Below are 16,769 nucleotides of genomic sequence, written 5' to 3'. Positions count from 1 at the left end.
AGCAGTTCACAAAAGAGGAAGTTAAGGAATGTGAAAAAGATATTCAGTCTCACTAGAAATCAACGAAATGTAAGTGAAAATCAAATGCCGTTTTATTCTTACCAGATTGTAAGTCTTACAACATAAATTTGTTGTGTTTATCCACTATTGGAGTGTGTGAAACTCTTCCCACTTTTCAGCTGCTGTCGTGAAGTTGGAATCCCTGTTGAATATTTTGGGAGTTCTCCGGCCCTTGTTGCTTCCCTTTACTTTCTCCTGCACAGACGCTGATACCATGTAATTCCATATAGGTAGCTTTCAGTGGTTTGTCCCCACCCTCTAATTATCGCTTTTTTTTCTTTTTGGTAGATGTTCATGTATTCTGAGTTCTGTTATCTTATTAGTTCTGTTGTTAGGGTGTGTGGAATTCAAGAAAATCCATGTACCACACATTCACTGTCACCATCTTCCCAGAGTTCTGCTCAGTAGCTTTCGAATGTTAGAAATTAATTCATTATTAATAGAGTCAAATATTTATTCTAAGAAGTAATAGCTGATAGAGTTAGTGGTTATATACCACCATTTTATATCTGACATATTGACTTTCCTTTATCATTAACTGAATTACCACCTCTCCAGGTGATAGGGAAAGTGCCTGACAACAGTCAGCACTTTGTCATGCTTGGTTAGTGTACAGTATGTTTCTGGTTGGCTGACAGCCTCCAGTGAAGCATCAAATGGCAGCTTAAATAATCATTTTAGTCCATGACCAGTGCTAATGTATTAATGATCTAGGAGTAAAGATAACTGAAAACAGATCAGCCAGCTATTTTGAAGAAATGGGAAGATAAAAGGCATAAATATAACCTTGAAAGTGAAATTAGACATAACCATTTGAAAAAGTTGAAAGTTAGTTTAAATGGCCACAATTTAGGATGGGCAATTTGTAAGGAAGGGTAGAGCAAGTGATTCTTTAATCACTTTCTGGGGCAAGATTGCATTTTATTTTGGTTAGAACTATTTCAGATATTAGACTATATTGTTAATATTTGAAAATTATAGTTAATTGTTCAACAGAAATAAGACATTAAAAAAGAAGATGTAGGGCTTCCCTGGTGGCGCAGTGGTTGAGAATCTGCCTGCCAATGCAGGGGACACAGGTTCGAGCCCTGGTCTGGGAAGATCCTACATGCCACGGAGCAACTGGGCCCGTGAGCCACAATTACTGAGCCTGCGTGTCTGGAGCCTGTGCTCCACAGCAAGAGAGGCCGCGATAGTGAGAGGCCCGCGCACCGTGATGAAGAGTGGCCCCCGCATGCCACAACTAGAGAAAGCCCTCGCACCGAAATGAAGACACAACACAGCCATAAATAAATTAAAAAAAAAAAACAAAAAAACTTGACCTTTAAAAAAAAAAAAAAAAAAGATGTAATTTTTAAAAAGTATTCTGCACTTGGCTTCAAGTTTATGTTCATTACAGTATGAGACAGGTTGTTTTTTCCATCATGGCTTCCTCTTTTTTCCTTCCATGAATTTATGTCTATGAAAATGTCTCCTTTTTATAAATTTAAGGCATTTGGAATTACCTCACCAGAAATCAAAGAAAAGCAAACTTACAAGAGTATGATACCATTTTTATCTTTAGAAAATACTGTTTAAAAAACAACAAAAATAAAAAATAAAAAACAACCTGGGTTCACTGAGTATGTGATAAAATGAGCACATGTGTATGTTGCTCTGGGAATACAAATTGGAACCACCTGTTTAAAAGCAAGGTACAAAACTGTTATGTGTAATCTCAATTGTATATTTACTCTGGTGATGATTATGGATAATGCTTACTATTAATTATTGTCAATTGTGTTATTTTCCCAGTTTTCTTTAGTAAGTATATGTTTGTTTTGTAATTAAAAATTATAAATGTTAATTTGGGGGTAAATTTAAATTTACATAAATATAAATGTAAGCTTTTTTCAAGGCACCTCCAGAACTTACCATTATACCTAAGGTAGACACTGTTGGAAATTTTAGTTTAATGGAATTGCATCTTTTTCAGGTTAAAGAACTGAATCATTATCTGGAAGCTGAGAAATCTTGTAGGACTGATCTGGAGATGTACGTAGCTGTTTTGAATACTCAGAAATCTGTTTTACAGGAAGATGCTGAGAAACTTCGGAAGGAATTGCATGAAGGTAAATATATATTCTTTACATTTTTAATCTCAGTCTGTAAGAGAACTATGTAAGTAAAAGTGATATTTATTAATAACAGTAACAAATTCCAAAATGCCAATCCAACATGTTAGTGATTCAGTTTAAGCTTTGCAGTTGGTTTGAAAAGATATTTGGATTGTTAATGGTTTCTGTTTCCTCCAGGACCCCAGTAAGAATTCACAAACTCTGGGCAGAAAGGTAATAGGAAGTTGCTGCTTAAACTGCTTTTGCTCCAAACCTATTTTGGTGGAGGTGAATTAGCAAAAGTGAAAATGGGACAGAGAGGGCAGATGGTATATTCTAGTGTTCTTAAGTAGCACCCCTGTTTATAAGAGATAATTTTGATTTCGCTAGTCTGGTAGCAGAGTGATGCAGAAATTGACTCTGTTTTCTCAGGATAGGGGAAATAGGCTCATCCTTTCCCATTAAAATATATATTTGTCTTTAATTCTTTTGAATCTTGTATACCTGAGATTCGTAATAACCTTTTTGTGTCACAGACTGCTTTGGCAGTCTTGTGAAGCCCTCTCAGAATAATGTTTTTAATACATAAAATACATAGAATTATAAAAGAAATCAATTATATTATAAAACAGTTATCAAAATATAAATAACTGCAAACTTATAGTAATAAATGTGCTATTTTATCAATGCATTAAATAACAAGGTCTAGTACCAGGTCTAATAACTACTGTAATTTTGAAGTATGATGAGCATAAATAATATATTAAGATATCTGCAACAGCTGTACTGAGATACAAAAGTATCTATGACTCCTGTTAGTGACCAAGTCATGGGTATTGTTATACTTACTGTGGTTTGTTGTCTATATTTTATAATTGAAGGAAATGGTAAATTTCAGTTAGAGGTTAGTGAAAATAAAGGTTAAATTTTTACCTCATCTAAATGCATGGACCTCTTGAAATCTTATATTCGTTGCAGGTTATACTAGTAACATGTTTTAATATGAAAATTTAAGACTGTGGTCATGGAAAATATAGCTCTTCCATAAATAATTCAGGTTTGCATAGGAGTTAGGTTTTTATCCCAAATAGTGGGAAGTTGAAATTATATAAGCCTACAGAATTATTTTATAAAATGTTATTAAAGTAATCCAGTGTTTGAGTCTTTGGCTCTCAGGAAATGCTTTTCAAAAGTGCTGCTGCAGTCAGAAAGACACTCAAACTCTGAAAGGGTGTCCAGAAGAAATAGGACTTTCTGTTTAACCTATGTGTCCCAACCCTTCCAGAAATAGTACAAGACTACCAGACCTTCCTAATATACCTGGAGAAGTATCTGAGAAATTTCATTAAAATGAGTAAGGGGGTAGAGTAATTTCTACTGAAACATTCACACCAAAAAAGTAGTATTTATGTGAAAAGAAGATAGTTAAAAATTGAGCAGCAGTGTAAATTAGAGCCTAAATTGAGGAAATTAGATATGCAACCAAGTGCAGTGCAGTGCATATCATATGTGCTAGGAAGTGTGTTAGGAGGCAACGGTGCCATGAATAGGCTTCTTAAAAGAGGTTGTTAAGTGGAGTTTTGAAAGATAGGTAGGTAGGTGTTTGTCAGGTCGTCAGAGAGGAGCATGGCATTCAAGGCCATTTGCATGTGGTGCAACAAGGTAACGAAACTGTAAGAAATACAGTTCAGCAAAATTAAAATGCAAGAGGCAGTGGGGCAAAATGTGAGACATGAGAGGTAGACATGGGCCAGATCCTGGAGACCTTATGCTAAGGATTCTGGATTTTATCGTGTTGGTAATAAGTAGGCTCTGAAGGATTTAGAAGTTTTTTTTTTCCTAAATAACAGCTTTACCGAGATAAGGTACCTGTTCAATGATGTTTAGTATATTCACAAAGTCGTACACCATCACCACTATCTACCTCCAGAACATTTTCGTTACTCCAAAAAGAAATTTTGTAACCATTACCAGTCATTCCCTATTCTCTTCTTCCCCCCAGCCCCTGGCTACCACTAATCTACTTTCTGTCTCTATAGATTTGCCTATTCTGGACTTCTGTATAAATGGGATTATACAGTATGTGGCCTTTTGTGTCTGGCTTCTCTGAAGGGTTTTAAGCTTGAGAGTGGTAATGTTTTACCTTCTAGAGAGTTCAGTTTTACAGCAGTGTGGAGGATAGAATAGAGAGGGCCAGACGAATGGCAGGAAGGGTTATGAAGAGACTCCTGTTGTAGTTGTCTAAGTCCTAAATCTAAGGCAGAAGGCAGAAGATGGAGTGTCATATCACACAGGAAGTAGCATTAGTAGGCCTCTGTCACAGTTGAATGTGTTGGGTGAGGAAAAGTCAGAAGTATGACTTTTCTCTCAGGTTTCTGGCTTGGGTAACTGGGTAGATGGGCTGATAGATGATACCATCTATTCTTTTTTTCCCAAAGAAGATGGCTGAGCTGATGAATATCAATAACACAAGCATTTACAAAGATTCTTTGACTTATCCTGAGAGGTCAAAACTAAATGGACTCGAGAAGGATTCCTGGATAACAAGATTTATTCAGAATGTATTAAAGACAATTAGGAGTGGTTACTATGTGTTTTCCCTTTAGAGCAGTGTTTCCCAAATTGTATTCCCTAGAACATTTGTTACATGAGTGGCACTGTGGAAATAATTTTTTGGTCAAATAAATTTGGGAGGTATTGTATTATATATCACCTTACAAGAGAACATAGACATACTTGAGACCCTGAGTTCAAAGTCCTGCAGTAAAGAAATCTTTAAAAAAAAGTTTTTAACCCAAGGTTTCTGAAACTCACTGAGCACAGAAATCTTTTTTTCACACGTTGCTCTTCCTAGGAACACACTTTGGGAGACTCTGCTTAGACAGGTGGTGTGGGGACAGCTGCCTTGTCCTATGGCAGGTTGCCCCTGGGTTCTTGTCAGAGGCAGAATCCCAGACCGGATGGACCTTTGGCCGGGTCTAGTCTAGTTAGTCCTATGTTAAAGAAATTGCCTACCATTAAAATTCAGTGTTTTTGGTTGGGGGATTCCTAAACAGTATGTCACCTCTTGGAGCAAGAGCGACAACAGCACAACCAGTTGAAACACACGTGGCAGAAGGCCAATGACCAGTTCCTGGAATCTCAGCGTTTGCTGATGAGGGACATGCAGCGAATGGAAATTGTGCTAACTTCAGAACAGCTCCGACAAGTTGAAGAACTGAAGAAGAAAGATCAGGTGAATACCAGTTTTGTAGGACTTGTTTGCCTTGTTAATAAACCACTCCACCCCGACACATCATATTTCTTTATGTATATTATAGATTGACTTAAGCCTGAAACAAAGTTGATGTATGCCATTTCAAAAAACATAATAGCTGCATTTGAGGGATTTTGTTTTTCAACTTTAGAAATGGCCTTATCTGGGGGGAAGGGGAAGAACTGATTTAGAAATGATCCTCTTCAGTCTGCAGGATGCAGTAGTGCATATTTCTGAGAAAATCTTTCTCTACAGTTCTGTCCAGTTCTCCTAGGGCTCCTGAATTGTGTTAATCCAGGCCATGTCTTTTGTGACATTGCTCTGAAAGCCTTATTAGACAGTGATGGGTGGGGATGGAGAGGCTGAGTGACATGAAAAGGCAGGTGTCTAGAGGGCTGCATACCCAGGATCCTGTTTTCTCCTTATCTTAAAAAACAATTAAATTATATGAGTAATACATAAATACATTCTCATGTTAAAATATTTTGTTTTAAATACAAAGTGAAAAAATAAAGTGATAAAGTGAAAATCTCCCTTGACATCTCACATACTTCCCTTCACAGAAATAACCACTTTTATAATCAGGAATAATCAGTTTGGAAGGTAGTATTCCATACCACTTCTATGTGTTTATAAGTGTATATTCACGTTTCTTTTTTTTTTTTTCCCCATACAACTGAAATCATAGTATAAGTATTCTGTAGCTTATTTTTCTCATAAGCATCATCTTGGATATATTTTCACTTTAGAGATCTATCTCATTCTTGTTAGCTGGTGACATGGATGCACTATATTTGATTTAATCCTTCTCTTTGTAGTGGGCATCTAGATGGTTTTTCTTTCTTCTTTTTTTTTGTCATTTCAAATAGTTTTGCAGCTAATATCCTATACTGTGTTGTGTATGTGTGCAAATATTTCCCTAGGATAGCTGTGTAGAAGCTTTTGTAGGTACTGTAAGAAATACTTTAAATTATCTTGTGTAACTTAGGTTAGATTTTGTTTTTCAGAAGTTTCTTCCTTTTTAAATTTCTTTTCTCTTAATTGATTCATTCATCTTGTGTGTAGACACAGTCAACTTGAGGATTTAGATTCTAAAGTACAGATACAATCATGCTTTTCCTGCTTCCCATTAGAGTAGTCTAAATTCCAGAACTGGTCATTTAAGGCCTATGCGCCAGCATTGTGCTAAGGCTTTATATGTAAAGCTTTATCTCATGTGGTTCTCAAAACAGAAAAACACACAACAAAAATTCCCATATGAGATAGGGACTAATGGCATATCTGAGGGTTGACCAGTCTCTGATTCCAGAGTCTAAGCACTTAATCACCACCCCCTTCTCCATGTACCTCACTACTCATGTGCCTGCCCTCTTTTTAGTCACATGAGATTATTCAGTATTCCCCACATGCCTGCTCTTCCGTGCCCCTCTCCGTTTTACATACTTCTTTTCTCCCTGGAACCCTTGCTTGTCTCCTCTCATACAATTGGCAAACTCATCTTACTGATTCTTCAAGATCCAGCTCAAGTGTTACCTTCTTTGGGCCCCCCTTTCTAGCTCCCTCAGATGAAATCTTTGTCTTCTCTCCTATAGGACCTTGTACATACTTATATAGTGATGTAATCGTGTATTTGTCCCTCCCCACTAGAGTGTTTTGCGGGGGGGGGCATTGAAGGTATCTTTGATCTTTGTTGAGTGAATTATTACATCAGCTTCAATCATTCATTTGTATTTCATATAAATTTGTACATGTTTCAAATGGATGTGTAATGCCATAACTTTTTCCTATTTGTTTTCCATAATAAGCTGAAGGAACATTCTATGTAAATTTTCTTTCTCAAATCACTTGAAGAAGAGGTGGGTGATTTGCTCTCTTTTGTTTTGCCTTTCATGTAGTATACTTTTATATTTGTTTTGAGTGGTTAAAGAACTGTGGGAATCATTAAGTATAGATTACCTGGGTAATATGTATTTTTTCTTCCTAACTTTTAGGAGGAAGATGAACAACAAAGACTTAGTAAGAGAAAGGATCACAAAAAAACAAATGTTGAGGAAGAAGTAAAAATACCAGTAGTGTGTGCTTTAACTCATGAAGAATCTTCAGCCCAGTTATCAAATGAGGAGGTATAATGAATCTATAATTAAAATCATCATATACACAGTGTTAACCATTTTTAGCTTCTCTTACATCAGTCAGTTACATTGTTCATATGGGAAGTGGGTAGTAGCTACTAGCTGAAAATTAGATAAAGTGATAATACTTTATTTTCAGCTGTTTTCACAGTATTATAGGTAGTACAATTTGAAACACGCAGTTTCTCTCATGGTCTGTGAAACAATTAGATGTTCTTTTTTCTAGCGGTTCCAAAATTAAAACATCAGAAGAAAATTTAAATAATATCTGCAAAATCTTTTTTTTTTTTTTAAAATAAATTTATTTATTTATTTTTGGCTGAGTTGGGTCTTCGTTGCTGGGCGTGGGCTTTCTCTAGTTGTGGCGAGCAGGGGCTTCTCTTCATTGTGGTGCGCGGGCTTCTCATTGCAGTGGCTTCTCTTGTTGCAGAGCACGGGCTCTAGGCTCACGGGCTTCAGTAGTTGTGGCACGTGGGCTCAGTAGTTGCGTCTCGTGGGCTCTAGAGCTCAGGCTCAGTAGTTGTGGTACACGGGCTTAGTTGCTCCGTGGCATGTGGGATCTTCCCTGACCAGGGCTCTAACCTGTGTGCCCTGCATTGGCAGGCGGATTCTTAACCACTGTGCCACCAGGTAAGCCCCTGCAAAATCATTTTTGATATGAATAAATGTTTCTAATACTTTGAGCTTTTGTTTAAAAGAGATTTTATTTAAAGTATTGAAACACTTAATTCTCTATGGCCTGTATTTGAGTATTATCAAGTATTAGATCTTAAGCCCTGAGAAGAGTGTATGGGGTTTGGCAGATTGTGATGGAGTAGGGTAGAACATTTCAGGTATTGGGAATGGGCAGAGTAGAGAGACTTGGAGGTGGAAAGTGTAAAGTGGTGTTCCTATGGCCTCATCGCCTCTCACCCACATGTGGCAAGGGCCTCCTCATTACATTTCCTGTCTTCAGCCTGTCCCATTCCACTGTACCCTCAGCATTACTGTCAGATTTATTTTTCTTAAGTGCAGCTATAGTCAGGCTACTCCCCTAGTCAGAACCACCACCCACTCCCATTACCTACACAATTAAGTGCAACTTCCTCACTCAGACAGTCAAGACCCTTCATAATATGCACTCTGGTTTAGCCACATTGCTCATCTTGTTGTGCTATACTCTCTGCCTTGCACATTGGTTCCTTTACCTGGAGTGCTTACCTCCCTCTGCCTTTCTGAGTTCTGGAATTCTTCTATTCATCCTTCAAGACTCAAGCTGATATCTCTTCTTCACGGAAGGAAATGCTTCTGTTAATTGACTGTAGGGTAAAAACTAAGGTCCCCAGCTTGCCATACAAGGGCCTTTGGAGTTGAATTGACCCTTCCAGCCTTAACATACTCTCCACTTCATCACAGCCAGGCGTTTCTACTAGCTGTCCATTCTCATATGCATTGTTTATACTGTCCCTGCTGTTTAGAGATTCATACTTACTCCCCCACCCCTACCTCCTTTCCCTGCCTGGTGAACCAGTTTCAGGTAAATTGGATAAGGGTCTTTTCTCACTTTCAAAGGTATTATGTTTCTGTTTAGTTTGCAGATTTACGCTGAGCCATGTAAAATCTACTTGCTGGTGGCTCATATTTCCATGTTTATGGATTATTTGACATTGAAAAAATGCTTTAAAAAATCCTAGTGGACACTGAAAAGTATGATGTAATTGTTTTTGTACATTCTCTCTCTTGGCTCATACACTGAGAACCTTGCCCTGATTCTGCATTGTCTTTTTTTTAAAATAGATTTCCAAGAGAATGTCTCAATTTTTGCGTACTGCCAAATATTATGTGGTTTCTGCATCATGCAGTCCTGTGTCCAGGAATGTTTGGCAAAGTTTCAAACTTTAAAAAAAATATTTTAGCAGGAAAACAGGAAAAGGAAATTTGTTGTGATTTACAGTGAAGCACTTAAAATTTTTTAATAGTGTCTTAACAGATTCATACTGTATATTGTGCATAACATTTTCTGACATTGAAATATCTTATAGCCTTTCAGATCTGATGTTTTGCAGTTTGAATGTTGAATGTACTTGTTTTGTATTGAGAGGCAGTGACAGTTTACTTTAGCCTGTTGATTTAAAGTTAATATGGAATGCTTTGGAGACTTAGATATATTGCTAAAGCCACTTAAAATTTGTAGGACCCTATATCTTCTTTAACCTAAATGCTTAGAATATGCTTTTCTCACCACAAAAGTAATATGTGTTCATTATGGAAAATTTGGAAAGTACAGAAAGTCATAGAAAATAAAAATAACTGATAATTCTACTAGCCAGAGATACCACCACTAACATTTTGGTATGTACCTCTCCTTTCCCTCTTTTTCCATTTCCAAAGGTAACATATGTGTGTTTCTATTTGTACTTTTTAAACATAATACAGATTGTAACTGTACATGATGTTTTATGTACATTTTTTCCCCCACTTAAATCTGTCTTTAAAGGTTTTGGCACATCAGTAAGTGTTTTCCCCCAAAATGATATTTAATGACTAACAGTATTTCAGCATGTAAATGTACCATAATTCCTTAATCTCCTACAAATTGATTTGTGCCCAGGTTTTAATTTATAAAGGTGACCGAGTGATGACATAGAGAGGTTAATGCCATTGAACAAGAAGTTTAATGTTACAGTCCCTCTAGAAATGAGAGTCATGGTACACTGTGCAGAGTCACATGGAGAAGCACCAGAGTTGGTCATGAAGCAAAAGCAGGAGCAAGGGGAAAGCACGGACCACAGCCATTATTGGGATTTTCGAGGGAAAGGTAGGGCAGGGTAAATAGCATAGGACTGGCTAGTTTGAATAAATCCAGTGGGCTTTGGGGCATAGAGTCTATTTTCAGTTTTCTGGTACCTGGCCCTGGGTTGATTTAGAGCAGGGGAAATACTGGCTTGGTGTGTAAGAGTTAGATAAAGGAGTTGGTTGGGAGTATCGACTTGAGATTGGTTGATTTAGATGTGAAAGACATATTCATAGGCAAGTTGTTTATTATTTCTAGGAATTAGCTAGTTTGGAAGAGGCAGTCTCTCCTCAGCCAGCAAGGCCTTCAAAAGGTCAAAAACATCATAAAATATAGAAAATAAGCATGATTAACACACTAACAGATAGTCAATTATTTCATTTTTCACTAGTAAAAAAATTTTCATTATTATGAGTAATGCCATAATGCTATTATATATAATTCTTCTTTGTATAAAAGTCATGGACTTATCTGATTACTCCTTTAATATAAGTTCTTGGGAAGAGAACTGCTGAGTTTCAGAGCGTAAACAAACATATTGTTGAATCATCTTTCAGAAACAGTGTAACAGTTTACATACCCCTACAAGTATATGTTCCTTGTAAGTGTTGTTTTCAGCATGGTAGTCTGGTGTTTTTTAAATGGCCCTCACAACTTTCTTGTCCTTCTTGTCCCCTTCCTTCTTTGGTGTCACAGTAGCATTGTGTTAATATATGATAGCGTTAGATATCGTGTTCCTTTATAAGCCAACAGAATGTGCTCTCTCCAGTTTTTATTAGGGTGCTTATTTGGGACCTTTGCCATAGCTAGCTCAGTATATACTAGATTTGTGTTCCTCAGCCATCGGAATTTCACAGATTAAAAAGCCTTAAAAAAAAAAAACCACAACATTTAAAAAGAAATAAATGGAGGAATTAACATAAAAGTTGTCAACTTTTTATTACATCAAGTAAGGATATTTTTAAAACATTGAAAGAAAATCTGTATTTTAGTCTTTTCCAGTTCATAAAAGGAAGGACATTTAACAACAAAAAGTAGACAGGATAGTATCTTAAAATAAAAGCCAGTTCTTTAAATTGAATAAATTTAGTTTCAAGAAAAACTTGCTACATTTTCCTTGCTTTCTGATTTTCCTACAAACTGTGCTAGAATGGTACTGGTGTGCTTTTTTGACTTTGGGAGTGTGCTGCACCACATTAAAAAAAAAACTTGAAATGGAATTCACATAACAAAAAATTAACCATTTAAAATGTGCAATTCAATGGCCTTTAGTACATTTACAGTGTTGTGTAACCATTACCTGTCTAGTTTCAGAAGATTGTCATCGCCCCCAAAAGAGACCCCTTATATCACTAAGGAGTCACTCCCTACTCTCCTTTCCCTTTAACCTCTGGCAACCACTAATTTGTTTTTGGTCTCTGGGGATTTACCTATTCTGGATATTTCATAGAGATGGTATCATACAGTGTGTGACCTTTTGCGTCTGGCTTCTTTCACTTGATGCAGCCTTATTTAACATGTTGATTACACCTTGCTTGAAACTTAGTTTCTAGTGTACAACATTATCCTCATTTCCCTTCTATTCTGGGTACTCCTTCCTCTGTCCGTCCCCAAAATGGACAAAATTGATGTTTCTCAGGGCCTTGCCCTTGGCTTTCTTCATATCCTACAGACTCATCCTAAGTGTTCTGATTTGCTGCCGTGGCTTTAATTATTACTGTATAGTGGTTACTCCCAAGTCTCTATCTAAAGACTTCTTTGTCCCTCTATTGGGTGGACATCTCTACTTGGATATACAGCAGGCACCTCGTGTTCCATATACCCAATGCTGAATTTCAGGAGACCTTCCCTGATTCTTATGTCTGGGCTGAATTCCTCTCCGTGAGCTCCCAGAGCATTCAGTACGTAGCTGTAGCCTGTCATTTTATTGAATATGATATTCTAATAGCCTGTTTACTTGGTTCACTTGTTTATTTTTTTCATGAAACTAAGCATTTTGAAGTCAGATTGTTCACAGTTGTATCCTGAGTGCTTGGTTTAGTGCCCAGGATATAGAAGACACTCAATAAATGTTTGTTCAATTAATATATGAAGGCAGCACACTGAAGATTGTCATGTGTAACGTGTAGCAAAATACTTTATAAAATATGGTAGTTTTTCTCTTTGAAAATATCAGGAATTGTCTAACTGGCAATGTATTTTCACATTTCAGGAGCATTTAGATAGCAACCATGGTTCAGTCCATTCTTTAGATGCAGACTTACTGTTGCCATCCGGGGATCCATTCAGTAAATCAGACAATGACATGTTTAAAGATGGGCTCAGGAGAGCACAGTCTACAGACAGCTTGGGAACCTCAGGCTCACTGCAATCCAAAGCTTTAGGCTATAACTACAAAGCAAAATCTGCTGGGAACCTGGACGAATCAGATTTTGGACCGTTGGTAGGAGCAGATTCGGTGACTGAGAACTTTGATACTGCCTCCCTTGGGTCACTGCAAATGCCAAGTGGGTTTATGTTAACCAAAGATCAGGAAAGAGCAATCAAGGCGATGACACCAGAACAAGAAGAAACGGCATCCCTCCTGTCTAGTGTCACACAGGGTATGGAAAGTGCTTATGTGTCTCCCAGTGGTTACCGCTTAGTCAGTGAGACAGAATGGAATCTCCTGCAGAAAGAGGTGAGTTATCTTCCTGACTTCTCCTCTCGCTCACTTTGGGGGATACTGGGTAGCTCTGGATTTATTGTTCATTCAAGAGATGGTCCCTGGAGTCAATGCTCGCACTTGTTGCCAGCAAATGGGTGTTAACCCATATTGTCTGACCCTTGTCGTTGTCTGCTTTGGCTGTTCCTGGTGATTATGACAGAGAAGGGAACTGACTAGCTGATTGTGTTAAGTGTGAACTTCTCCACCTGAAGTCACATCTCTTAAGTTGGAGCGATCTGCTTGAATAGCATAGCTAACTTTGTGTAGCCCGAATTTGGTTTCCTTGCAGTTTTCTATAATCTCAGTGTATTCGAAGATGCATATTCTTTCATCTTTCCTTGAGGTCTAAAGTACAAATGCTTTTCAGCAGTTGATGCTTAGAATGAGTTTAAGGAGGGGGTGGAAAATATGGGAGAGAAGAGAAGGCAACCTTTAATGAGGTTAATTTTCCTCCTAATAGTATTTGCAAACTCAGAAGTAAGATTAGGAGATAAAAACTTAAATATGTATTTGCATAGTGCTTTACAGATTACAAAGCCTTTTCACATACCTCTTCTCTTTGAGCTTCTTGATAATAATGAGACAATCAGGGCATGAGTTTCTCCAACTTATAGATGAGGAAACTGGCTCAGAAAGGTCAAATGAGTTGCTCAAGTTTCCCCTTCGACTAAGTAGCAAACCTGGGTTAGGATACAGGTTTTATGACTTCCAGTGCTTTCTTTTACTCAGGGCTACTTCTCTTTAAAGAAGCTGTTGATTAGCAAGTGGAACAGCTTATTAAGCCTGAAAGAAACTGTTCTCCTTGGTCTCATGCAAAACGTTTGAGAAGGTGCTATTTAATTGTTTCATACCTCCTTTGTGCTTGGAGCTGGTGAAATGGTTAATTTGCACTCCACCCTTCCCCATCCCCTCCCTTGTTGGGTAGTATTGATTTAAATTGTGAGTGCCACGGTGTGGTACCTTTTGCTTTCCTTGTGTTTCTCTCAAATGTGGTGTTTTGTGGCCCTTAGCCTCTTGATGATAAAGTTGTGTCCCTTGTTTTCCTGTCATACTTATATTGGACTTACGATTTTTTAGAATCCTGCTCTCTATTGTAACTTCTTGCCATAAGTCCCTGAATAAGTTGTTTACTCCATTTTCAACTTCGAGTAACATAGGTAAGACTGCATGTGTTCCTCAAGTATGTGATGTAGACTTGTTTTGTTCTGCCTGATAAGAGGTAATTTTGGTGCCCTTCAGGTACATAATGCTGGAAATAAACTTGGTAGACGTTGTGATATGTGTTCCAATTATGAAAAACAGTTACAAGGAATTCAGATTCAAGAGGCTGAAACAAGAGACCAGGTGAGTTTCTTTTGGGGTGTGCGAAGTTGGTGAGCTGTTGTAGTTCTCACTGGCGGTGCTGAATTAATTGCCCTTCACCCCTCCCAGTTTGCTTTATGAAGTATACTCATCTCCTTAAGTCTGAAATAATCTGGTACATGCAACGTCAGTTACATTTCCAGTGGGAGCACACTATAGAATTTTTGCTTTTGTGTGTCTTTGCTTCATTAGCTTGCCCAATACCACACAGGTCAGCTCAGCTGGCATATCTCCTCTCCCAACCTGTTCCTTCTGCCCAAGGCCTAGAAATGTTATTGTCAGGAATGCATGCACACGGAAAGTGCTTTATGATACAGTGATTTAGGGAGATAAGGGGTTGGGTTGACTGTTGCTTCTAATTGGATAAAACTTAATTGAATATTACATTAATCAGTATTTGTACTCTTCATTGCTTATTGCCTAATTCTTGTCATAAATTTGTTGAAGTAAGTTTAGTTTGCAGGGTCACAGAAATTAAGATTTGGTAGATTAGGTATGCTGAAACTGACAAGTACCTTTCCAAATACAGTGCCTAATAATGGGTTCCCTGATAACATTTAGGAAATGATGTAGAACTTCATGAGAGTAAACTTGTGAAAGCATATGTAAGGAAAAAATAACTTTTTTTCTTATATTTCCAAATTGTTCTTTGGTTGTTATGGAGAGTGTTACCGTAGTCTTCAAAATAAACTTAAGCAGGTTAGAATGATGGTTTAATATTTTCAAATGCCTTTGGCATTAATTCTCTCCATATATGCTTTTTTTTTTTTTTTTAAGATGGCTTAGAGGTAAATTTCTAACGCTATTTGTGAAGCTACTATATCAATAGTTGGCCTCTGATAGTGTGGTATAGGAATGGGGTATCTTGGATTCCATAGTCGTGTCAATAGACATTTTACTCTTGCTTCATCTGTGCAGGTACTTTGCTGGGTTCTGAGTATTCAGATACAGATAGAACACCGTACTGCCCATAGGGAGCTTTCAGTGTTCAATCCAAGCCATCAGTTCAATATGGTTTGTTCCTGTACGTGTACAAGTAGAACTAGAGGATGAGCAGAGGCATCTAAGTTAACTATGGGCTGTTAACTAGGGAAGGTAACAGTTCAGCTAAGTTTGTTTTAGAGCTAGAGTAAAAATTAATTAGGAAAAGAAGTGGAGAAAGGGTGTTCAAGGAGAGGAAATGTGTACAAAGGAACAGTTATGAAGGAAAATTGTGTGTTCTAGGAAGTATGAATAGTTTATGTGGCTGGGCATAAGGGGGGTGGTGTGTGTGTGTGAGAGAGAGAGAGAGAGAGTGGAGAGAGAGTGGGGGGAAAATAGTGAGAGAGGAAGCTACAAAGGGAAGGCCATGATGAGATCATTGAGGGAGGGGTGTGATGACTAAAGGGATTTAAATTTTACCCTGAAGACTTTGGGAGGCATTTAAGGATTTTAAGTAGGGAAATAATATGATTTGACTTTCATTTTAGAAATATTTATTGTGTTAGAGTGGATTGTAGATTGGCAGCAGAAGATAGAGTCAGGGAGGCCAGTGCCTAGCCTAGAAGACCCAGGAGGAAAAGCAGATATTTTCAAATGAGGTAATGGATATGAAAAATGTTTTGTTAACTGTAAAGCACAGTATAGTTGTCGAATGAGGTAATTCATCTCAGTTTTTTCCCAAATTGACAAATTTGTTTCTCAGGAAAGAAGATTAGGTTTAAAAAAATTTTCTGGAGGTAGGGATTTTTTTTTTAATTTATGAAAGTTCTGGTACTTCCTTCTAATTGACGTTTAAAATTGCATAGGTGAAAAAGCTACAGGTGATGCTAAGGCAAGCAAATGACCAGTTAGAGAAGACAATGAGAGATAAACAGGAGCTGGAAGACTTCATAAAGCAGAGCACTGAAGATTCAAGTCACCAGGTAAGTGAGGGTTTTAGAATGTGGCCCCTGGGAGATGACTGAGTTGTTTAAATAAAAGCCTTCTGAAAACCTAGTAAGGTTTCTTTCTTGCCCTGAAGATCTGGCAGTTCTATTTTCCCTCAGATAAGAATATCTCAAACTGATCTTTCTCTGGTGTCTGTTTTACAGATTTAAGGAAAGTAACTTTTGAAATAACTGGTTAGTAAATATCAGGAGGCTCTGGTTCTCTTTTCCCCTTTGATTTTTATTAGGTTTTTCTGCTGCACAAGAAACCTGCTGACAAGAAAGATGCTAGTTATCTTCTTTTTGACTTTTTGAAAAATACCATGCATGGGAAAAAACGTGACCGTATACAGATATACCAAACATATCTGAACTAATATCTGTGTACCCACCAAGATCGAGTAATAGAAAATTAGCTAGTACCCCAGAAGCCCTCACTTTCCCCCTCCACTTACTACTTCCTCCCTAGAGGTAAC

General features: G+C 37.6%; 1 protein-coding gene across 2 annotated transcripts in view; it reads left to right on the top strand.

Moving 5' to 3' along the window:
* The window catches only part of RABEP1 (rabaptin, RAB GTPase binding effector protein 1), a 103,485-nt gene that overhangs the window by 65,397 nt on the left and 21,319 nt on the right, over positions 1–16,769 (top strand). For both annotated transcript variants that reach the window (XM_082370606.1, XM_082370605.1), the window contains 6 exons: positions 2,036–2,171; positions 5,213–5,391; positions 7,404–7,535; positions 12,530–12,997; positions 14,264–14,368; positions 16,174–16,290. In XM_082370606.1, the coding sequence (XP_082226732.1) occupies positions 2,036–2,171; positions 5,213–5,391; positions 7,404–7,535; positions 12,530–12,997; positions 14,264–14,368; positions 16,174–16,290 (1,137 nt within the window). The remainder of the gene's footprint in view (positions 1–2,035; positions 2,172–5,212; positions 5,392–7,403; positions 7,536–12,529; positions 12,998–14,263; positions 14,369–16,173; positions 16,291–16,769) is intronic.

Source organism: Balaenoptera borealis, assembly GCF_965194805.1.
Source record: "Balaenoptera borealis genome assembly, chromosome: 20".
NCBI lineage: Eukaryota > Metazoa > Chordata > Mammalia > Artiodactyla > Balaenopteridae > Balaenoptera > Balaenoptera borealis.
This window is presented reverse-complemented; position numbering and strand designations above follow the sequence as displayed.